This window comes from Mycteria americana, chromosome 4, assembly GCF_035582795.1.
Source record: "Mycteria americana isolate JAX WOST 10 ecotype Jacksonville Zoo and Gardens chromosome 4, USCA_MyAme_1.0, whole genome shotgun sequence".
In the NCBI taxonomy this organism is placed as follows: domain Eukaryota; kingdom Metazoa; phylum Chordata; class Aves; order Ciconiiformes; family Ciconiidae; genus Mycteria; species Mycteria americana.
In genome coordinates this window covers 31,364,705-31,389,676 of record NC_134368.1, presented here as the reverse complement: position 1 = coordinate 31,389,676, position 24,972 = coordinate 31,364,705, and the positions used below count along the sequence as shown (strand labels likewise).

The following is a 24,972-nucleotide window of genomic DNA, read 5'->3' as shown; positions in this document are numbered from 1 at the left end:
GTTAAGACAAGATATTTGCAGTTGTTGGAGCCATGCTCATTTTTATTTGCTCTTCTACTAACTCACTGCATATTATTTCCCTAAATAGTGTAAAATAATTGAATAAAATGTCTATAGTGGTATAAATTTCAGCTACAAAATTTGATCATCATTATATTACTTTTGGATTTATTTTTCCCTCCTTGACTCTTTTGAAATCATGGTGGCAGGAAGCAAGTGTTTTAGGTCAGCAAGTCATTTCACGTGCACCTATTGGGAAGCTTACACCTCTCTCTCTATTACGCATTGCAGTCCCATCATTCACTAGACAGTGTGTAGTACATTCTTAATGTAGAATTTCAATAATTTAGTAACCTCTTAAATAGAGGACAAGGGGAATCTGACATGCTCTAAGGACTGTATTTTCCTCTCTCCTCTGCAGAACTTAGTGAACTGTTAAGATTAGTAGACTGATGGCCTCGTGACGTTTTGCGTTTTATTAAGAACAGACAGTACTATTTTTGAAAGCATAATTCAGGTATTTTCTTTTCTCCTCCCATATGTGATAAGCATTACTGTTATATGTTATTTTTAACATTCAGTTAGCACTGGTGATATCCCACTGTTTTTAACCTTCCTTCCCATGTAAAATGAGTAGTGGAATGGTGTCATAGGAACATCTGCAGTGGCCCCTTCACTTGTGGATTTTATAATTCAGCAGTATGAAAGGCCAGAAAACGTCCCACGTGGAGCAGGCTCTTATGGAGAGGAGATGGGCATGATTAACCAAATCTGTGCTGCGATCCACAGGAGACCACTGGAAGCAGAGAGTCTGCTGTGCTGCTGCTACTATATGAGGATGTGTAGGTTGATATGGATGAACAAGGCTGTTTCACTTGATATGTATGAGCATCTCCTGCCAAGAGGCTAAATTACAGTCAGAAATAAGCACTCTATATGAAGAGCACATGTTGCAACACAGCCCTTCGCCAAACAGGTTTTGCAGTGGGAGCAGGAATCCCAGAAGGCGGTTGTGACTTGCCCTTGTCAGCTCCCAAAGGAGCCTCACCACTGGTTCTGGTTTAAACATCTGACACATCTCTCCTTTGAGCATCACTACCTGGTTTGTAATTACAGCAGGAAGAGGGCACTGCTGGAGAAAGGCTGAATGCAATTCTTTCCCAAATGCGGTGTGTATATGCTGGTGTTTCTTTTTTGTTCTTGGCACTGCTATGGTTACAGTTGTCATTGGGATCTGTTGTGGGGATGAGCACAGTTGAAAGTGCCAGTTGCTGCTACTTTGCCCCAACCCAGACTGTGACGGAAATATTGATACTCGTAATATTAGTAAATCAGTCTGGAAATGCTGAGAAGATCCTGCCATGGGTGCCCAGTGGTGGCTACTGCAATCCATGCCGTCCTCGTGCCCCTCTGCTGCAACCCGGGCCCTGGCATAGGACTGGCAGAGTCCTGCGCATCCTGCACAGCCTCCAGTGTTGAGGACATGTTGTGTTCTCCACCCCTGCTTTCCACCTGCTCTGTGCTGTTGTGGGTCAAGGGTATGGCCATACAAATGTACTTTCCTTGACGCTGTGTCTGTAAATTTTCTCAGTGTCCATTTTTAAATTGCATTTAAATTTTGCATATCTTGATGATTTTTAGTGGATTGAGTGTGTCATTTCTAGCAAACATGCTGCTTCCATTTTCTTCCCTCAGAGGAGATTAAATTCCAGTACATTCTTGTTTTATCCTTCCAAGGCATGAGTGTAATGAAGTTGGACAGAAATGGTTGCTGCATTTCACTTTTTTTCTGCTCTTTCCCCAGTGGTCTAAGCATCTGTAGGTCTGAAGGCACTTACAGTTATGGTCTTTGAGTTCAAAATAAATCAGAAGAGAACAGACCAAAACAGGACAGCGCATTTAATAAGATATACAGTGTACCTATAAACTTGCACTTAATATGTTGAGCTGACAAAGCAGATAAATGCAAAGTCCCACAGATCTGCCTTTTGTGTAATCCAGGCTTGAATAATAGTAACATGACCCAAGTGAACAAAAGAAATTTATAAAGGGAGGCTGAGACCAAGTAACCCTCTTCTAGAGCTGATAAACTGTAATCCGTACCAGATATTTCCAAAACACACTTGCTCCTGTTCCACCTACATCACAACACAATCTGCCTGTCTTCCCTTCCCTTCCCTTCCCTTCCCTTCCCTTCCCTTCCCTTCCCTTCCCTTCCCTTCCCTTCCCTTCCCTTCCCTTCCCTTCCCTTCCCTTCCCTTCCCTTCCCTTCCCTTCCCTTCCCTTCCCTTCCCTTCCCTTCCCTTCCCTTCCCTTCCCTTCCCTTCCCTTCCCTTCCCTTCCCTTCCCTTCCCTTCCCTTCCCTAGATGCTGAGTTACATTCCTCATATTTTTGCTAACTCAGTATTGCAGAGAGGTTAACAGTCTCTTTCTTAGAGAGAAAATGCATTTCACAGATTTGTGATAGTCTCCTTGCCTTTTGTTAAGCTCTGCTAATTGTTGTTCAGATCTTCCTGTGCTTCGTGTCTCCTCTGTTTTTCAAATCCCCAGCAAACAGAGGTTGACAACCGACGCAAAAAATACTGTACTGATGTTGTGCCCTGTGGTGCTTTACAACACCAAGAGAACTCACAGCTGCCAGCATGAAGGTTTTTTGTCTGTGATGGGAGAGCTTGATTTGCTTGCGTGTTGGGTAAAAATAACAGTTTGCTTTTAAATAGGTGCTTATCTTTTTTCAGTGTTACATAAGCTCTCTTGACACTACCTGCCAAGTGTGAATCGGCTGCTTCTGCCCTATGTATGTTTTGCGAGAAGATGCAGGTTTGAAACTCTTTAAATAGGAATCTTCCTGTTGGTTCCCTTGACATGACTTGTAACGCTCGTTCAGTCTGTTATCACCAGTGCCAGGCTGTGTTTTGGTTCCTGTAGCCATTTTCCACCTGGCTGCTCCTGGCTATCCTAAATCTTTGTCTTTAGCTTGCTTCCTCTCAATTCCTGTTTTCTTTACACCTCAGCTCTTGCCTCTCCCGCACGTCTGCCCCGCTCGGTACAGCAGTACCAAGGGATCAAGGTTAGCAGGGACGCGTGGCCTTGAACATTGCATATCATGACGGCAGCATGTTTCCCCTGTCTGGTGGAGCAGAACTGAACTGGTTTAAAAATATAGGGCTCTCTTGGACGCAGACTCCATTGTAACCACTGCAGTAATTGCACAGAGTCAAGATCAAATAAGGACTGAGTATGCTGGCCCTGGATTTAACTGTGGGAGGTGAATGGAGATCACCTCTCTCTAATTTCAAAGTCACTTGAACCTGGTAATTTCAATCAGTCCATGGAGAGGCACGTCTGCTGGGGCTGCACGAGCCCTGTCCTCCTCCTTGCAGCGGTGGTGAGGCCCCGTTGGCTCCCTTCTCTTGTCTCCAAGCACCTGACTGGTCTGTGAAATAGTGAAATAGTCAGTGAAAGGGCTATTGCCTTGAGTGTCTTGTTCAAGGAGAGTAAGGAGGAAAGGGAAAGAGAGAAACTGGCTGACTGTGATCTGCCGGGGCCCCCTGTGGTTAACTCCAGTGATGCTGAGCACGCCGAGCCATGTGTCTTCCATCTCCTTGCACCGTTGCAGCATTGCAAAACTCTGAGATGGTTATGCTTCTTATTTTAAAATTATGGATTAATGTTTCTTATTTTAAAATTATGGATTAATGTAGGAGTAAACTGTGAATTTAAGCTGTGGAGCTTAACTTCAACAAAACATGCAGAGTTGAAGGCTAAATACAAAGAAAGCTTTATGGATTGACCAGGTTTGGTGAGACTTTCTTTATATTAACTTCACTTCGGCAGTCCTGGTGAACTCTAAACATTTATCTGTTAGACTAAACATAGGTTAAGCCAAGCTGTGAAATAGCTCAATTGTAGAACTGACATCTAATCAGAGTTTTATCTACTGATCCTCTGCCTAGTTCAATTACCACCTGGACTGAAATCCTTAGAAGAGCTGCAAACTGTCCTACAAAACCCACTACAAACAATGAAAATAAAATAAGCCAAGAAAATAGGAGTCAAAAGTTCTCCCGCTATATTATTCAGTCCCTCTTACCTGGCTGATTCATTTGGTTCGAGGGCCTCCATCTCTCGTTACTCTATCTGCTATTTCAGTACTCAGACAGAGGAAGCTATGGAAGATGGAAGAAGTGAAAAGAGTAATATCAACGTGCTTGGTTTTTTCCTCATTTAGATTAGTTCTATATAGATATTATTCCACTGACTTCAGCGAATTACTCTCTTGATTTTCATTGGAATGTATTAGGAAGTAAATGAGGTTTTGCATACACGGGCAAACATCTATTTGTTACATGTATATAGCAGAGAGATAAAGTAGTAGTGATACAAAAAAATATTTGGGGGGAAAACCACACTGATTCGCACCACGCTGTTTTTAGCAGAAACAGCAGTTTTAAAAAACAGAACATCCCTTGAGGGCGTGTGGGTGAATAAGTTGAAACAATACAAATAAAATGTCATAGACTCCAACTTCTGCAATCTCTGTAATAACCACCCCCCCAAAAAAAACCCACATCCCTGTGTGGGAGCTTTGTAAAACCTCAGACTCCACTTTTCCTGTCCCTTGTGACAATGGTAGCTCCATGACAACAGATCTTACAAAATTGTGACTTTTCTCCTGGTTTTTTTTGTTGAAATTTATCTCCCAGCATTGACACGAACAAACTCCGTGACTTTAACACTGACCAGAAAGTCCCTTTGAAGCAGGATGTTTTCAGGAGAGTAGCAGGACTGACGATAAAATAGCAACCCACCACTGCGTGGTCAGATCTGCAGCTAAAGGGAAAGAGTGCGGAAAGGTCCCTGTTTGCCTCCAGCCTTGAGTCTAGTCCTTGTAAGGCTCATCCACACCACTCCAGAAGGCCTCAAGGGGTTTAGAGGATGAATAGACTTGCTACCTGTGCCAGAAGCTACTGAAGGAGCTGAACAGTGCAGCTATAGGCTGGGGATGGATCCTGTTCCCCTCCCACCACACCTCTGGTTGACCACAGTGATGGGCATGAAGTAGGAATCATTTTGATGTCTCCATTTTGTCTCAGTGTCCTGGGCACAAGGAAGCAGAGGATTCAGGTTTGGTTTTTTTTCTGTTGGCTACAGGGAAATTCAGGGCTTACGGTTTGGGTCGTCTTCATTCAAAAAGCTTCTGTGCCATTTTTTCCCCATCTCCTGGCAGTGCTCGAGAGTGGGATAGGTCTGGCACCGTATGACACAACTCACGAGCTTCCGTGGTTCCCTGCGTAGCCATACACCGGCAGGATTTCAAAACAACCTTGAGATCGTGTTTTGCTCCCGAAGGTGCGTGACGTCCTGCAGAGCCCAGGGATAGCGTTTTGCTATTTGTCTGCAGGCGCTGGTGAGAGGACGGGCCCCGCACGGACCTCCCATGCGACGGGCAGCTTGCCAAGGGGGCAGACAAAGAGAGAGAGGTGGGGCCATGGGTATGGCCTGAAATCCTCCTGCCAACGTTCCCTGGACGTGGCTGTGACCAGGCAGGAGAGGGCTGATACAGGGCTACCTCAGCTGCAGCATCTGCGCTGAGACATGCCTGTGCTCTCCTTCATCAGAGAGAAACAGGGAAACTGGATCCTAAGTGATTTTATAATGTACATATCTGTTTTTCAAGCGGTGTTTGCTATTTGTAAAGTTAGTCAGACCTGGGCTTCCTGAGCAGTGCTTTCAACAAAAGGTTATCACTGTTTATTACACAACAAATGTAATAATCACAAGATTATTCTGGAACCCCCTATTGTGCTGTCTGCCGATGACAACTCCCTCGGCACTTTTTTTTCCCCTCTCTGACATTTCCAAGAAGAACAGCTGTGCTGCCTACAGTCCCCTGTACCAGGGAAGCAGTTGCTGATGTTATCCTCCCCTCCCTTCTGACTGCTTTGCAAAGAGCACTCCTTCCAGGTCTTCTGAAATAGGCACGTTGAAGAGAAATGGTCCTTGCCCTTGCAAGCCAATGGTGAGCTGCCAGGGCCAGGGCTGAGCACAAAAATTTGGATGATCTGTGATTCTGTGTCTTTAGCAACACTTGGACGCAGCTCCAGAGCTTTGTTTCCAGTTCCAACCTCTTCTGTGCTTTTAGAAGGTAGATGGGTGTCTGTTATTTTCATTCCCCGCTCTCCTTTTTGCTAGAGATGCTGAGGTATCTGAAGGGGAATAAAAGTGCTGTTCCTACAGTTAGGGCTCTACGGGACTGCTTTTATTCTTATTGCTTTTTGTGCTATGGCAGTTTAAAGAACCCACAAATTAGCCAAATCTGTGTTGTGGGAGACATTGAACAAAAACATAGTAAGCCCTAAGGACTCTTTATTACACATGAAAGAAAGCGAACCTCTAACTTGTTTTAAAGATGTGGCAGGGTGAGGGGTAGACCCTAGCTCTCACAGAGCTCCAGAGTTTGAACTACGGGACAATATCACCTCTTAACTGATCCTGAACCACCGCTAGACATGGCTGATCGAATGAATCACCTTTTACAGAGTCAGGTTCTCTTACAAAGGATGCTGTCAGAAAAGTCTGCCTACTGAGTTGGGACGTCTTTTTACCCCTAAAGTTTTATTAGGGCAACAGAGTTAAAATGATACTTTTAAGAGGTTCATTAACAGAAAACAAGTTATCAAAGGAAAGAAAAAATTGGTCTGTTTTTCCCCCAGTAACAGAAGGATCTCTTGCTTCACTTCCCTGCATTACTTATGTCCATCGTCAGGAATGTCTGTGCTTTGTTACACCTGATTCTTTGTGGGCTAAAGAAATGGGCAGGTACCTCTGTAGACTTGAACACAAGCCATAAATGTACTGTTACCCTGATTACACATGACCACTACTAGTGTGAAGAAAGGAGCTCGGGATGCAGAACCTCGAGTTACAGGGTGCAGCGGCATCGGGAAACTAACACCTAGAATTGGCACTGAGAGCTCCCACGCTTTCCATTTGGCACCCAGAAGAAAGGGCAGAGAAGAAAGGGCAGAAGTTATCCCCAAAAAGATGGTTTGAGCACACAGGGAAGTTAATCCATAATAAAGCCAGGTGTGAAGTGACAGGACTGTTCTTACTCCAGGGTAGCTTCTCTGGTGAATGCTCTTACTCTGGAACAGGGATATCTCCAGGGGAGCTAGTCTCGGATGTGTGTTTCTACGTGTAATATCCCCAGTGTGGCTAAGGTGCCATTCCCCAACCACTACAGTAACCACGTACTTCCCCGCTGCAGACAGTCAGTCCCTTAGCAAGCCGCACCATCTCTGGAGGCTGACATGGTTAGCCTGTGCAGAACAGTTTGTGCTCGATTTTGGAAGATCTCCTTAATGCCAGTATCTGAGTACTCAGCAAACCCTCCTACGTGATGCTGTAGCATCTTCAATTAGCTTTCAAAGAAATAAGAAAATAATTTGCCATGAGGCTGTTGTTCTGTTTACGGTCGCTAAATTGTTAGGTATTTCTTTCCCTTTCTTCCTCCTCCTCCTTTTCCCTCCGTATTGCACCCTTCTAAACACACGGTGCTGAGCACGGGGCATCTGGCTTTGCCCTCCCAGGAAGTGAGCTTGGTTCAGGAGCAGTTAAGGACTTCCTCAGAAGGCACAACCAGCTGAAGATAGGTAAACCACCAACCACTGGTCCAAGGCACTGCAAAAAATACTAAAACAGAGACCCATGTCTCAATTGCTAGTATAAATATTTAAATGCACTACAGTTTTGTTTAGTCTGTCTACTCAATTGTTTTTTATCCTCAGTGTTCCTGTCAGGCTGGGGCAGATATTTTGGAAGCAGAGAAAATTTTCTCATTGTAGCTGTAAGATTATTCTGTGTTACAAAGCTGGTCAGTTTGGCTCGATGAGCCATCTGCATTGACAGGCTGTTGCGGTGATATTTACATGAAGCAAGTAGGATTCGTTTTATGTACGTTTGAATCTGGGCTGCCAACATGTCCAATGCCCCCAGCGTGCTGCCGTCTGCTGGACACCAGTGTAGATGTCCAGCTGGAGATCCTGTCTGTTGGTGATGGCTTGGGTCACCTTGAGTCATGATGTGGGTAGTGCCTTTGCTGTGAAAATTAGCAGGTGATGAGGCATGGCGTGAGCATGCTGCTGGAGGTTAGACTGCCAGCTCCCTTCTGAAGGACCAGGGTCATCTCAGTTTGAAGACGGATATAATTATCCCCCTTTCAGAGCCGATAATGAACTGACATCATTTCCTATGCCACCTGTGTTTTCCTTCAGGGGGTCCATCATCACTGCTAACGAGTCCCAAGTCTACTTAAATTGTGACGTTAGCAAAATCGCAGCCTGGGCTGGAACAGCCTCGGGCGCAGAGGCTGGCTGAGTCACCCAGATGCCACAACCTGTCACAGAAAATTCATGATTTGGATTCATTTCAAGGCAGCCTCTCGCACAGCAGCCTCCACCCATTTCGTGGGAGCAGCAAGGTCAAGCAGGATGTGCCCTCTCCTAGGACAGCAATGACAAGGCCACCGTCTTGGATTACCTGGGGGAATATAATTGCAGCTCATGCTCAAGGTTCAGTTCTCCAAACCTGCTGCCCAGGTTTGCCCATGGTGTTCTAGGTGCCCAGCTGCGTCTGTGATGTTTATTTTTTAATTTTGAAAGCGAAAATAGTTATTAGAGCTTGAATATTGGGATTCCCATGGCTGCAGTGGCATAAAAGGGGGAATGAAAGAGCAGCTTCCTAAAGAACATTCTGGGATTTTTTTTTCTATTTCCTGTATTTTAGTAGGAAGAGTACATAAGTTAATGTGTTTTGTAACAAGAACAGTATGAGATGACTGCCTCTTACGCTGAACTTTTTTTAATTGATTGAATAATCAAAGAAAAAAACAGTGAGAACATTTTTTGTTATTTATACTGTGCAAAAATAGCATGAAATCTGAAAGAGTAGAAGCGACTAAGAAAACCTAAGGAAACGTATAGCAGCTGTGAGTTACGGAATATGAAGAAGCAGCAGCCTGAGCAACTGGGGCTTAAAGTAAGATATGGTGCAAAAGTTATTTTCTCCTTCTACGTTTTTACAGTGAGAACAATCATTCACTGGAACAACCTCCCCAGGGACGTGGTAGATTTTCTATCACTGGAGGTTTTCAAGATGCGATTGGAGTGCTAGATAATCTCATCTAGGCTCCCTTTCCCATGAAAGACTGGACCAGATGATCTTTTGAGGTCCCTTCCAGCCTAGGCTGTTCTGTGATTCTGTGATCCTTGCCTTTGTCAGAGAAACCCATTTTGTGATGTTGGTAATACGGTACCCACTTCTGAAGGCATCTTCTGTAATTAAGGGGTTCCGGGGTTGGATTGCTGCTTCCACCCTCGTTTATGCATTTTATCCTTTGATTCATCCGTTAAATCCTGGTGGTCTAAGAAAACAAGACACATTTTTACAGAGAGGTTCTCAACCTGTATTTGAAGCCTCAAAGGTCACTTCTTCAGCTTCAGACTGAAGAAGGGCTTGTGTCCCTAGGTGGTATTGCCAGTTTTTCCCCAAGACACTGGTCAGACTAACAGAGGACAGTGCCTTATTTTATGAACCTCTCCCAACTTCAGCTGAAAAGCCACAGCAGCCTTGGAAGCAGGACTCAGATTCTCCCTCCCCAGGCACCAGTTTTCCATTCGGCGATAGCATCGGGCTCCCTCTTGCTTAATCCACCTCTCTGAATAAGCTTCAGCAGGAGGAGCAGTGATCAGCCTTACCCCAACGTGACCTGAGCTTTAGTGGTTAGAGCACTCCCGAAACGGAGGTGTGAGGGTGTGAGCTCCGCCAGCCTCCCTTGCCAAGTGAGCCCTGACAGTGGCCCACGTGGGACAGGAGGGAAACCGCACCGCGGTGGTTTTGGATGTTTTCCATGGTATTGAGCACAGCCCTGCCTGTAGGTAGCTGTGTGGGGAGAAGGCTTTTTTCAGATTTGGCTAAAGGAATTCAGGTTAAAAGTATTTCTGATACTTTTCTGAAAAGTTGGTTTTGTAAAAGCTGTTAATACTTTTTGTTAAAAGTATTTCTGATAGTTTTGTTTAAAAAATGGTGATTCAAAAAAAGTGGACTTCACAATTTTCACAGCATAAGTGAGCATTTCCTACCATGTGAGCTTTCAGAAGACTGTAAACAGCATTCCAGCCATACTTGTGCTGTGGCTGGATATGGACTTTCTGGAGCCTTTAAATGCTTTTACGATGTGTGTTTATTTTAATGGGAGGGTGAAATATCTCACTGAAATATCTCATATTCAACTGGGTGGCACCCATAAAACCACAGTGAAGATTTTTGCATGCCCAATGGGTTTGGGGAGTTTTGTTCTGAAAACTGGCTCTTAACGTCCCTCTGATCCATCCTCTTCCAGCCATACTGGAAGGTAGTTCCAGCCAGACTTCCCCAAAGGGGAAGACTGCAGAGCCAGGAGGAGTAGAAGCCAGAATGGTGTTTCTCTAGCAAAACGTACTGTTGGCTATGTTATCGTCGCAAAAAACTAGTGTAATGAGATATTTAGTCAACAACGTGACTTATGTACTTCTTATGCCAGTGTCAATACTCATTTAGGCTGAAATCCTGGAAACTGAGCTCTGTGATACACCAGGAAATGTTGTACTCTTCCTTCCCCACCCCTACAAGGAGCCTGTGTTGTTTTAGGGTTTTAAGACACAGTGATTCATGAGTCACATGCCGTTCACTTCTTACAGGACTGATTCGGGGTCCTCGTTGAATATCAGACATTGGATTTGATAAGACAGGAGAACTACTTTTTTAAATGGGAAACATTTGTGACATCTTAAGACGCTACTTAGTCATGGTGGCAGAAGATGTTTGCTCAACACTCAGATGGGCATCTGACAGGGATCTCTGTGGTTTTTCAACTTCTGAGAAGGTGTGCTGAGACCTCCTTTTTCTGACCTTCCCCATGAGGAAGCAAGTACGTGTTCAGGGCTTGATGTGTACCAAGATGTGTTAGCAATGTAATTTAGATACCCATGCTGAGCTAAAAGGGATCTTATGTGACTTTTGGGTCACTGAGGTCAGAGGCAAGTGCCACCAGAGCTAGAGCTGTGGGTGGCTGTCCATAGCATGTTCTGTCAATAAGAGGATATAAAGACAGCATTCGTTATTTACTGGCTGCAGTCCCATTGTTTCCTGTAATTTCAAATTCCAGTGGAGAACTTATTAGTAAACCCAAGCCTTGGTTTGAAAACATCTTGAAATTGAACACTATGTTCCCTTTTTATTATTTTACATCTAGAGACTTATGTGCGTGTGTCACGGCTTTGTGCCAACAGAAGCCTCAAACCTGCTCTCAGTAGTGCTGACTTGTTGAGTCTGTGACACAGCAGATATTGTAATTAGTTTTATTTTAAAAAGAAATATGTGCTAAGTATGTGTAAATACAAAGTTTCTGTCTGGCAGGATCTTCTGCCTGTAGCTGCAAGAATTGGGTTACACTGATATTGTCACTCTTGTTAAAAAAACAAAACCCTTTGTCCTATTGCAAGCATATTTTGCTCACTGCATCATAAAGTTTTTATAGTATAGGTGGGGATAGTAGGAGGGGAAGACGATGCTGAGATACTAAGTTCCAGGAGACTAGTTATACCTGTTGAATATAATCCGGTGATCAAAACACTGAACAATAAACATGAAAAACATATGAATCAACAGATTGAATGTTTATTCTTAACATTAATTATATGTGTATCCACATAATTTGAAAAATGCAGTGTATTGGATTGTGAGGTATTATGAGGTATAGCATTGCAATGCCTTAAGAATTTCTTTGTCCTTGCACTTGTTATTTTTGTCACAGTTAACTTGATTTTAGCAGCATTAATGTTTGTTGAGCCTTTGTATATATATGCTGTGATTTTCCCTAGGCTCATTTTTCAGTTAAGGTTCTAAATGAGGAATACATTCAGTGATCCTGCTGCAGTCTCATTACATACGATCTCAATTCCTACTGTAAAAAGGTTATATCCTTATTTTATTAGTATAAGGCAAAATCAGTGGTCAAGACTGCCTACAGAGTACCAGTGCTGTTCTTTGAGTGGTCTTGGATGGACCTGAAAGCCAGATATGAATCTGACAGCTGTTGATGGCAAGGGTTACGTTACTTTCCAAATACCCAACTGATACACATCGCATGTGATTGCTCCCTCGTGCACACCGACTGTAGATAAAAGAATACATGAGTATTGATAAGTACCCAAGTTTTCCATGAAGAAACCTCTCAGGGGTCTTTCTAATTTATGTTTTCTCACTTTCTTTTGAAACAATGTTCCAGTTTTACTCTTCTTCAAGAGCGGGGAAGGCTGAAGCTTTTAAGTGTGTTGTGTAGAAAACGGTGCAATTCTGGAAGGTGATGAAAGCACCTGGTAAAGTTTCAATCAAGCTCCAGCTTCACTGAAGTCAAGAGGAGTTTTTAGTACTTTAGGACTTTAATATAGCACTTGAACAGGATTAGTGAGTTTAAATGATGTATTATAAGTTGTTGAATGCTAAAAGCACTACAAGCCATCAGCAAGGTTTACAGGCTCTCACCAGCTCAAAAATGTTAGTGCAAAGTGTTTTCTTTTTCCCTCTTATTTTGCTCTGACTCTCCAGGTACTCACAGGTTCCTTGCTGTGTCAGTACCTGAGCACCTACCAAGAGTTAGAGATAGTGTGCTGCTCCTCTGTTTTCCTTGTTTGTGTCCGCTGGTGTGAGTAGATTGCATGAGATATGTTTAATATTATTATCTTACTCTTGGGGAGCTTCAGTATTTAATTGAGTAAGTTCCGTATAAATAAATACTGCTGTTCTTTTGCATCACACAAGATCATTGTTGTTCTGTACTTCTGGCCAGTAACCTCCCTGTGATGAAAAATGTTTGTTTATAGTAATCTAGGAGCAAATAATGATTAATAGGCTGACTGCAATCTTTCAGCCTGGTTAATTCCTCATTTTTGTTTCTCGCTGTCTGCCTGTGTTCTACAAGCATTACATTTAAAGGCAGCATGGAAAAGGTAGAAGCTGTAGCAGCAACCCAAGGGCATGCCTCATGTGAGCAGTGGGAACAGGCTGCTGATGCCCTTGGGCATTCTCAGAGCATTGGTGGCTTGGGCACAGTGGGGAAGGGGCAACAGAAGGTGAAGCCACAAAGTCAATCGTGAATATTAGCTTCTCTATAGTAGTTGTTGTGTTAGGCACAATAGAGAAGCTGTGCTAATCCATACAAGAAGTCGGCATTTCCAGCCTGTATGCTGACTTGCCCATCTCAGCTGTCTCTAGCAATTCGCAGCTCCATTCCCCTGTGTGTAAGACAGCTGCAATTTGTTGGAATGGCTTAAGACTAGAACTTGAAATGGTGCTTGAACCTTGAAGAGAAATCAGTACGGTTGTAGTTTCAAAACCATCGGTGACAGAGTAATGGCCTGGAAGAAGTGTCAGGGGAGGGGAGAGAACGTGATCTGGACCAACAATTTGTACACAGTCCCAACAACAACTGGGATCATTGCACAATAATCCCAGTCATGATTTTTGCCCACAATTGTTTACCTATTTCTTCCAATTCCCTGTTCCCATGATAGAGGTTAATGGGCCTTTTAAAAGATTTCATAATAGAAGCTGATGATAGTGGTTGAAATACAACTTTTTGCTTTTTAAAGAGACGGGAAAAAAAGCTTAAACATGACCACATGTTACATGATACTTTGGTAGCATGTACATGAAATTTAAACTCTACAATTTGTTTAAGGATAAAAATGTGTTCCAAGTTCTTTCAGCTCTTCTGAAAACTAGTAGGAAATCAGGAGATTCCTCCCTTCCCTCAGTATGAGCAGTCAAATTTAAAATGGGGATTTGGTTTCCATTGAATGCTTGTTCCCTTTGTGTCTGGCACCAGCTGTCTGTCCGTCGGTAGTTTTGGGAACTCTGGGGACTGAACTCTGAACTGCAATTCCATTCTTTACTAATAAAAAATACTTTCAAGGGCCTGTACCAAAATTGCTAGCCATGCTTGCTTCTCCTTCTCAGCAACCAAATCACAGAAATGGGAGTACGTCACTGTAGCTGATGACTAACACAGTAATTATAAAGAACACTCAACATGTATCTTCTTCATACGCTTAGAAAACCTTTTTTTTTTTCATTTGTGGGAACTATAAGTCCTTTTTCTAGTGGTGCACCCAAATTCGTACAGAGTAGCTGACGTGGAAGTCTAAGTGTACAGATACTCCTGCACATGTTCCTTATATAATATACAAATATATTTTGTTTGACAGCATCATAATGCAAAAACATTGTAAAACTGACATCCCTTCCCTGGGGTCAAATCTTTACAGACAGGACACAGCACATCTTTAGGCTTTACTAGTAAGGTAGTTCCAGAGTTTGTTGAATTATGATGGCTTCATTAAAACAAAAACCATAAGGAAACCGTAACAGGGATATGCAGAAATTTAACTGAAAAAAAATAGATATTTAAGAGGTTTTTCCTATCTTGTGGGAAAGTATTCAGGCTAAATAACTTTAGCTTAAAGAAATAAATGTTATGAGGACCTTTATAAATATTTATAGAATAGTAATGCAGAAATATAGAACCACTAAATCTACTACATGTTTATCCTTTAGCAAAGGTCTCTGGTTGACAGTAGAGAGCAAATAACATGAGAAAATCTCTCTGACAGCTAGACAGAGAAGCCATTTGCCTCATCTGAACTTCTATCATAGTTATCTCCGTGCTGACATGGAGAAGAGCGGTGTTTATGGAGGCGCAGGATGGAATCACTCATCCTCAACCCTCCGGAGGCAGCGGGGATCAAGCCGCCGGCCTGCGCCTCCCTCCCAGCCAGCCCCGATGCCCCAGGTGTCAGGAAGCTATCTCTAAAATGCTTTTGTTTATAGGGTTATTGAAGTGAAAGAGTAACAGTAACTGGGACAATTTCCCACCTAAGTCAGGTGAAAAATGAGCGTTTTTTTTTCTCCCAAACAAGATGGCAAGCCTCCGACACTGTGCTAAGGGAGACCACCAGGGAGAGGATAGCCAAGTCCATCAACGCCAGGGCACAGAGTACACACACCAGCAGTGGGGAGCATCTAGAAATGTTGCTGGCGTTATGAAATTCAAGTGCAGGTGCAGAGAACAGCCTGTTTCTAGTCGCAGGTTTAGACAAGGTTTTTGCAGCCTGACTTTCAGCAAATGTTGGTTGGAAACCGTAATACAGGAGTTTAAGCTTTGCTTTTTAGATGGCTCATCCCCTTCTTTATGAACATTGAGGAAAGTTTAACGTAGGCAGGACCTTCCTAGCCATAGCTGGTGATTAAAGTAGCCTGAGGAATGCTCTTGACATGACACAATCCTTTATAAAAAGCAGAAAAGGCAAATGCATTTAAAAAAAATAAATTGGGTACTTATTTATGAAGTTTTTTCATATGCAGCATTCATGCAGTGGTTAATCCTTGCAAGAACTCAGAATTACCAAGGCAAAAGCATTGCTGTTAAGCACTCAGTTCCAGGACGGATTTTCATACATAGCAAAAAAGAGGACTTTGGCATGTAGGACCAGGATTCACAGAAGCCAGCTTTCTGAGCAAAGATGATACATCATCATTGGGTGTAAGGAGCAGCAAGGTGTTAGTCACCTTCACTGCTGCAGCTGTTGATGTCTCTGGCCTCTTAAGCGCTGGTATGGTCGGTCTGGAAGGGAGATTGTGCATTTGCCACCTTTTAGCTTAGATCCGTAACACGGGATTTGGTTGGAGTTTAGGTGAGGTGCCTGGCTCCTTTTTTGTTTTTTTTTCTCTGGTTCCTGGTGCAAGGTTGGCAAAAGTAAGATCAGAAGAGTTGGTGTGATCTCTGCCTGAGAACTGACCAAGTCAGTTCACTCACTTATGATGGAGTTTCAGAAAGCTTTAGAGTTTAGGCACTTGGCCTGAAATCCATATGGTTGGTACTTGGGCTATGTTTGGGGTACAGTCACTGCTGATGCACACACGGTGCGAATGGTTCCCATGGGGCAGGAATTGCCAACATCTTCTTATGAGTCATCCTCTCTGCTTCAAATCCCACCTTCCTTCCTAGACGCAGCAGGAGCCTCTCACCAGGTCCCACAAGTGAGGTGATCAGCACCAGGTTATCCAGAACGCTCCTTCTTGGTCACCTTCAGAAGGTCACCTTCACCTTGGTCTCCATCAGCCTTTCTGACAGATCAGTTTGGGGGTACCAGAGCAACTTGGGGAGTTTGCGTGACGGAGCTGGGGTATGATCCACACTGTTGGTACTTCTGATCCCGGCTTGCGTCAAGCCCAAATTACACAGGGATGAGACTGCTTGCAGTGAGGGCATAGCTGAAACATACTTGTCTACCCTGATCAAGGTTTAGCTTTGGAACAGAGATGACAGCCCATTATGAAGTATTTTCTTCTGCTGGGCAATCGTGAGTGCTTTGTATACTTTATTCTTAATTGCACTCAGACAATGTGTCCATTGCTGCTGCTCTAAAACAAAACAGCACCAAAATATGAGTGCGCTGGAAGTGAGGTTGGCAAAGCACTGCGGGAACTGGGCAGGGAGAGCTTCTGCTCTGTTTATTTGTGCCAGACCGGGCTCACAAGCACTGTCACTCTCTAGATTCACTTTTTTCCCGTTTCCTGTCCAGGCAGTCAGATGTGAGACAGGGAGAAAGAGGGGCAGCCTGTGATGTGACACAGATAGAAAGCAGGGCGTTTTTAAAAGAGCAATTGCATTATAAAGATATATATGTATTTTTTGCCTGCGATTTTGTTTCATTTAAATCACTAGAAGTAAGGTGAAAACTCCATGCAGTTGTCCTTGTTTATGTTTTGCCTTTACATTTTGCTCCTGTGTCAGCCTGGGTAATGGAAATCCTTGAGGTCAACCTCACTTTCAGGCCCTCCTCACTACACTGTGTGAGTTAGGGATGCTGCAAGGAAAACACATCTCTGTTTTCAAACCACTGTTTTTATTTGAATTTGCAAATAACGTGGAAATGTTTCTGTTGGCTTTGAGTTTGACTGAAGCTTGTTGTTATAAATGGCAGGACCAAGTTAAAGCAGCCACGGGGTTTTGGATCTCCTGGCTCCAGCACTTGGGATGTGCTGCTCCTGAGGACTGGACTGCAGAGCCTCCCTTACGTGTGGAGCAGGGTGCGGGACAAGGCTTGCCCTGTGGCCACTGGCTTCAATGCCAGCCAGAATCGTAGCCGCAGGTGAAGTTTCAGCAGCTGCCACTGCCCTCTCACTGCCCAGTGGTTCGTACATACGGCCAATATTTAGGACAGCACATTTCTGCTTCATAAAAGAGGCTGTGCAAACAGAAGAAACCATTTTCTGAATTTCCTGTATGCACCTAGTGACACTAATGGCATGAACTGTACAACACGCATTATTTATGTCTGTTTATCTCTCTCAGTTTTGGCCTTCAAATTGTTTCAGTATCGTACGGCTGCACGGATGTACTCACTGTCCAGTGCGACCAAGAAGGACCATAAATCAGTAGTTCACCTTGGCCACCAGACAGCATTGGGTTCGCTTTCCGACTGGCCTCCATTAATCAGGTATCCCGCTCTTCCAGCTGTAAATCAGGCGGCTGATTAATAATCACAGTGAGAGATAATTAGTACTGGCATGTAGCTGTTTTATGGATCTCTCTTTTCTGGGAGCCAAATCCAACCATATGGAAAAATGTAGCTGAGCCACTATAAATATGATTCCACTTAGACAGTCATCTTCTGTTTTCTGTTATCACAGCAGTGTCAGCACAAGGAAAATAATGAAAGTGAAGAGATGCTGTTGCAGATTTTATTACAAGTTTGAGGGCTTGGGACTTTTTTTTCTTCTTCAAGGACACTGTGTTAACCTGAAGAAAGCGAGCTTGATTTGTGTTCGTTTCTGCCTGCCGCAATTACTTAAGAAATAGCTTCGATGCTCCTACTTGAAGAGCTTTGGTTCTCTTTTAACTATTTCTGGCAGAGTTAGAAAGATATGCCTTGTGCTTTGTGTCATGACAACTTGTCTTCTCCAGTAAGCCACATCTTAAACTGTGTCAGCCCTCTCTACATTCAAAGTAACTGTCTTCTGTTCGTTGCTGTTGGATTGATGCTGTTAACCGGGTGTCTGCAGTGCAGCCAGCAGCAGCGAGTGAGGATTTCCACAGAAAGGGAAGGCTTTAGTAGCGAAGTTGCAGATGGGCACCAGGCAGCAACTGAATCCATGTAGCTGGGAATCTTTGGGCAGAGCCTCTCCTGATCTTCTTGTTGATCTTCATGCAACACACCAAAAATAAAAAAAGATCTTCTTTTGAGGACCCGTTCACAAGGCTGGTGCCCTAATATCAACTTCTGAAGCTTTACTGGCATAGTGAAAACAGAGGAAAATAAAATAAAATGTGAAGTAGGAACATCTCTTATCATATTCTGAATCTTTGCAGGATCTCTGTAAGGCAGCCGTTGTCTTTTGAGAACAGCAAACAATTCACCCTGAAGCCATTGCCTTGAGTATGTTTTGCTGTGCTGGCTTTTTAGACTATTTTTAACTATTTTGTTGAGCAGTCATAGGCTGGATTAGTAAATGCGACCCCACTGCAAGTGGGAGAGGTCAAGGATGCTGGGGAGCTGGTCTCCCAAAACGCTGTGTAGGAGAAGTTTAGGTATGCTGCAAGAGGGGGAGGCCTTTGTGCTTCTGCTCCCTATGAAATAAAAAGGAGAGCATCCTGCCAGGGTGTGGGATGCTGGTGGGGTGTGCAGCTTGCAGCAGCTCAAGCTAATGAGGAGGTCAGATGGGGGAAGGAATGGGAAAATGCCTGCTGCAGTGGAGGCAGGAGAGCTCTTCTTTTCTGTTTTACGTGATTATTGTTGCAGTCTCATCTCGGAATAGGTGCCCAAAATAGCTTTTTGTTGGTCTTTTGAAATAGTTGATCAACCTTCTCTTCCGCAAGAGCATTTTCTCTTGAGACACCTCCTTTTTCTTGTGAAAGGTTTTAGAAATAACTTCTGCCACAGCCGTTCCCATCCAAACCTTAAAGCATATACAAAGCCCTTACACAGCTGCATCAGTATGATACAGTTTGGGTTGGGGTTTTTTCCCTCTTTAAGATGGAAGTTGTCAGAAGCAGTATGAGGTAAATGATGGTAAATCATAATTTAGTGCTAAAAAAAGCTTTTAATTCAATTGTCTCTCATAAAAAGCCTATACCGTAAGAGAAATTAAACTGCTTCTCCGAAGCTGATATAGAGAGCTCTGTGACTTGTCCTCATCTCATCTTTCTGTCCCAGGAACTGCTTCCATAAATCATTTCTCTTCCAAGGCCTCTGCTCAGTGAAATACTTCTTTTTCTGACACTTAACCCACTAGCGTTGTGTACTGTATGTATTATGCATTGCCTTTTGTGCATGCCATATATTACGAAGAGCTTTCTCTCCCTAAGGGTTTCTGCAGCTATTTCTGTGAGTTCGTCCTACAGGGCACTTTTATGAAAGTCATCAGTTAGCCTTTGCTATGAAGAAAGAGATAATAGTAGCTGAAAGTAGGCCAAGCTCATTAGACTATGATTAAAAGGCAGATTATTTTTTTTTTACTATAGTAAATGAGGTTCTAGTGGGTGGGCACTGGGCAGAAGTGGTGCTAGAGAAAAGTCATAGGTGCTGTGTCCTTGGGCCACTCTGTCTTTTCAGTTATTTTATAGCTTTAATTAAATACTGACTCATGAAGAGCACAGTGACCTTTAATTTCATTTAAGTGACTTTCTTTAACAAGTCTTAAGAAAGAAATGCCATGCGTGGTGCTGCCTTTGCTGTCTAGGATGAATCTAGAGCAGAGAGTTGGGACCACAAGTAAGTTGTTTCAAAGCAGGCTTTTAATTTGCCTCTCACAACTCTGTATCTTCAGCTCTTCTGGGAATTTACATGTCTCCACCAGAAACAGAGGATTTTGTCACTGCAGAGGTTCAGTCAGGATTTAGGATTTGGATTTTCCTCCAGAATTATTTTAGCACCAGCCTTGAGCTCTCCAAGCTGGTGAAGTCCCGGGCTGGCCCAAGAACCTTGGTCTGAGGTCTGAGGACCTGCGCTCAGTCATTTGGTGGGAGCCCCACGCTCCCTCCTTGTCTCTGGCAGGGCTGCGGGGCCAGTGGGACCCCCACCACATCTTGCACCTCTTCCTCCATCAAGGCGATGACCCCTCTATTTTAGTGTCTCAACTGAGCTGGAATAGCAGAGCTGGAAACTTCATCTCCATGGCTGGATTTGAAAACAATTCATCAGGTGCAGTTCAAGTAGTAAATGGTCTGTATGGGCACCGCGTGGGGACTCGATTCCCACAGTCCCCAGGCGTTCGACTCCCGCCTGCTGCCCTCCCTTCATTGATTGCATTGGCCTCTACCTGAAGGGCAGACCCTGCCTCCTGCATGAAGGACCACAGCGCTGTGCTCCCAGTGGGACCACCCTGGTGACCGGGAAGATTTGTCAGGGCGCAGGGCTGGGTAAGGTGCCTTTTACTTCACCAGCAGACCTGGAGAAGCTACCAGGCCTCACCCGTCTCTCTTTCATTGACCAGAGGCAAGGGGAAGATTATAGACTGTAGCCTCTGGCTTAATTAGCCACCTGCTATTCCCGTCTTCTTGCATCCGCAGTAACGATTTATACATGAGACTACAGGCAAGGCTGTGGCACTCTGTTTTTTCTTGACCAGCAGTAGTCTTTCCATGTAAGGTGGTAATTCAGCTAATTTGGAAGACAGTTTTCCTTCTTTTTGATTCTGCGTAACATGACGGGACTGGCATTTTTCCGTTTTGTTAAGCGTCCGTATTTCATCGGCCACCGTGATTGTCACAGTTTGTACTCCGAGTGACTCCTCGGCACCAGATAATTTCCTTAAGTACGCAACATTTAAACACAACTTAGCGTATCTCCCTTTCCCTCCCTTCTCCTTAGGTGTAAAGGAGCATCCCACTATGGCCTTACTAAGGAGCGGAAGAGGCGTTCCCAAGACTGCTCCCCAGACCATGGCTCCAGCTTAGCAGTAGCTGCCCTGGGCCCTGAGCTCTCGGCAGCTGCGGCCATCGCCTTAATGACAGACGAGCCGGGGCTGGTAAACCCGGCCTTCAGCCCCACCTCGGAGGACAGCCAGTCCAGCAGCAGCCCCGGAGACCTGCATCGCAGCAACCGAAACAGAAGTAAGAACTAAAAGTGATGGTTTCAGAGCTTGGTGGCCTCTTTCAGCAACTGTTTTCTGTGGAACATATGTTGCTGGTGGCTTTAAAAAAAAAAAAAGGGAGAACGAAAGCTTTAATTTTACATGGCTCGTCAAATTGCGCACTCAGTGACCCAATAGATTTGAGGTGAAAAACAAATTAGCTTGGCCAGGGGCAGCACCAAGCTGAAGACGGACTAGCTGCACACGTGCAAACCACAGGTCTTAAGAAAGATTATTTAGGCAAATCAGCTCAGTTGGAAGAGAAAATAGCACGTGTGATGTGCCAGAGAGATGGTGTAGCTTTGTAATGGCTTCACCAAAACATGGTGGCCCAAGTAACCCCCATAGACCATGCCATGGGCGCCTACCCCCAAGCCTGTTGAGAAGTGTGTTTGGCAGTTGCCAAATATTTGCAGGAAAACAAACCTTAAGAAGGGTCCTGGGAACCTGGGGGATGTTTGCCAGCCTCCCAGGGAGGTGCAGCTCAGAGGAGCTGGTCCTGCTGAAATAACCACAGTCAGGGACAAGTTGCACCAGGAAACCTTGCCTTGATCCTTCACCCTGTGACACTGCACCTGGATCTGATGAGCGTCATATTTGAAAAACACGGCCTGGCCAAAGGCAGACTTGGAAGCGTTAACCGTGAGTTCAAAGCTTGCATTTGAGGACTCTGAAGCCAAAGTGAATATCCCACCTTGTGTTGCACCAGCTGCGTGTTGGGAGGATGGATGAAGGGCTGAAGAAAGACTAAAAAATGAGCAGCACTATCCTCTTGTGTGCATGGGGCTAGACAGGCGAGGAAAGGGAGGGAGCAAGAAGAGAACACCAGAATGAAATTAAATCCTGCCAGTTTTATTGAGTTTAGAGGCCACAGTCTGGTTTGAGGGAATGCTGTATTATTAGATTACAATGTTTGGCTAGCATGCAGAGCTCGAAGAGACGGAGCAGTAACAGCCACGAAGATATCTTCAGCAGGATGGAAAAGAGAGTGATGTTTTGAAACTACTATGATTTTTTTTTAATTGCCTTACCCACGTTAGAAGATATGATTTAGTTGGTCCCTCCCACCTGATAATCTTTGAATTTTTGACATGAAACTGTTGGCTGCTGTTGGTGGCTTTGCAAGCATTGTGGGGTTTTGAGGCAGCTGTGCCATTTTTTTTCCAAGAAGAGTTTTTAACAACAGCTTCCAGCTTTTTTTTTTGGTCAAACTTATATAGCCTGGGAAGGGCAGTGCATCTTCCTTTTATATGCATTTTTCATGGGATTGTTGCTGATTCTGCCTCGACTGAGGATTATTCTCTCCCAGGCTACCACGTTCACAGGAGATTTATGTGTGTGGCTGGCAAAAGAGACAGGGGAGGTGGCAATTCCAGGGTGTGGGACAGAGGTAGGAGAATTGTACCCAGATTCAGGTGGGTGCAGCCTTGGAGTGTCAGCGGGAGTCAGGTGCAAAGGTGAAGTCCAGGGAGCCTTGCCGTTGCTGTTGTGCCCTGTTGTATGCCGACGGCTGCAGAAATGATGTGGTTCTAGCCCAGAACTGCTGAACTCTATTGATTTGGTTTTTCCTGCTGTTGCAGCTCGACACTTTGAACGCTCCACTATAAGAAGCAGATCTTTTAAAAAAATAAACAAGGCATTCAGTGTTCTTCGAAGGACAAAAAGTGGAAGCGCGGTTTCCAACCAGGCTGACCGGGAAAGGGAGACTGTTGGAAACTCTGCTGCTGGAGAGGAAGGTAACGATTTGTTCTCCTTGTGTTATCACTTAAAATGGGTAGGGGACCGTATCCATGTCGGAACTTGATGTCCATGACTGACATGCCTTTCATGTGGTGGGCTGTGCGTGATTAAAAAAAACAGAAAACCCAATCTTTCCTTATTTTCTTTAAAAAGTTGTTAGTGCCTGGCAGGCAAGCATATTGCTGGGGTGTGTGGGACCTCACGTAGGGCTTTTCTGGTAACAGCCTGCATGCTACAGCCAGCGCAATATCTAGCACACGGGATGTGGGATCAGGGCGTCTGGGATCTATTACTGGAGCTGTTGTTGATTTGCTCTGTCATTTTGTTGAAGAGGCTTCACCAACATGTGTCTGTCCTCCTAAAACAAACGGATCACAGTGATCGTACATGATAGGAAATTCATCAGTTTTGGCTAATGTTTATGAAGCACTGGAAATTCCCAATGGGAGGATGGTATGTAAGTGCAAAGTACTCTAATTATTCCAGCACTTCTGTGGGATCCTTGGTGACAGGCTTGTATTACCTCAGCCAGGCAGGTAATGAGGCAAGAATGCGGCGCTCTTAAACGGGGGGGAGAGGCAAGTTTGTCTGACGTATGTCAAGGATGAGGGGTCTGGCAGGCAGTAACACTTAACATTTGGCATTCTCAAAGCAATAACCAAATGTTACTAATTGCTTTGGACTGTAATTACAAAGCCAACGTTAGCATTCATGCATCAAGAGGAAGTGATGATAGAGTGGGAATCATTGTCTTAACCAAGGTCTTCACTGAGCTTATTATTCCTTTGCTTGAATGCTCAGCACCTCACTTCTCTTCCTAGATCAAATGTCCAGGGTAAGGGCTTTAAGACGACAAAATATCCAACTTCCCTTTTCTCTCTATTTCACGCTATCATTGAAACCCACACAAAATAATAAGGACAAAAGGCTGCCAAATGCTGTGTTTAGGCATCATTATTCTTGAAGTGGTGAACTGGAGAACAGTGTTCAATATTTCTTCTGCTTTATTTGCTTATTCCTTCAGGAGAGTTTCACTACGTTACTGTGTTCTTGGTACTTACTCTCCTAGTCCACGTACTTGCTGATGTAGCCAGAATAAAACCTGATAATTCAAAATTGTGAACTTTTTTCATAAAAGTAATGTGAATCTGCTCCTTGGCCCGGAAACATCATTAATAACTTTAGTGTCCCAAATATTTTATTTCTTTTTCCCCCAAGTAAAATTTTGCTAATAATTAGTCTACAGCCCTCTTTGAGCAGGCGGGTATGTTTCTCATTCCCTAGCAACTGTTCAATCCATTTTAAGCAAAAGCTTGCCCTTCTTCAGCTGGAGTGAAATTCTGCATGTCTCAAGTTCATACTTTTCAAAAGACACCTCTTCAGGATGGGGCATAGAGATTTTTATGACCGCTTTCTACCTAGGCTTAGAGTTGACATTACTAATTGTTCCACTGAAAGTATGGTTTCATGCCCAGAGCGTGTGAGGATGATCTGGATGCCAACAGTACCTATCCAGTAACCCAGCACAGTCCAGATGGTAACAGAAAGAGGTGTGAAGATAACACTGGCCTTTACATTCCCAGCAGAATGAAAAGCGCTGTTGTCTCCTTTTTAAGGGACATATAATGGGGCCCTGAAGTGATTGCCACTTCAGGGTCCCATTCACAGTGTCAAGATTGTCATTCTGTCCTTGACTCTGCTTGTGGTTTCATTGCTCTGCAGCAAGCCTGCCTGTAAACTTCCAAATATATTCTACTGCACTGGAAAAACCAGGTAGGCATGTAACTACTTAATGAGCAGTTACTCTTATGCATGAGATCACAGAAGCTGGGTACCTAAATTACTGTATTAATTACATATGCAAAGAATGCATTTTGATTACACAGTTCAGGAATTTAGTCTTTAAAAAAATGCAAGCAAGTAACTTGCAGCAATATAAATACAACGTTAACAAGAATCTCTACTCAGTCCTTTGCAACAAGTGCTTTGTGTAGTGGC

The 24,972-nt window shown here is 44.0% G+C and overlaps 1 protein-coding gene across 1 annotated transcript in view; it reads left to right on the top strand.

Moving 5' to 3' along the window:
* Positions 1-24,972, top strand: part of LNX1 (ligand of numb-protein X 1) — a 138,918-nt gene that overhangs the window by 81,181 nt on the left and 32,765 nt on the right. The window contains exons 3-4 of the mRNA XM_075500065.1: positions 20,973-21,214; positions 22,815-22,970. Of these exons, the coding sequence (XP_075356180.1) occupies positions 20,973-21,214; positions 22,815-22,970 (398 nt within the window). The remainder of the gene's footprint in view (positions 1-20,972; positions 21,215-22,814; positions 22,971-24,972) is intronic.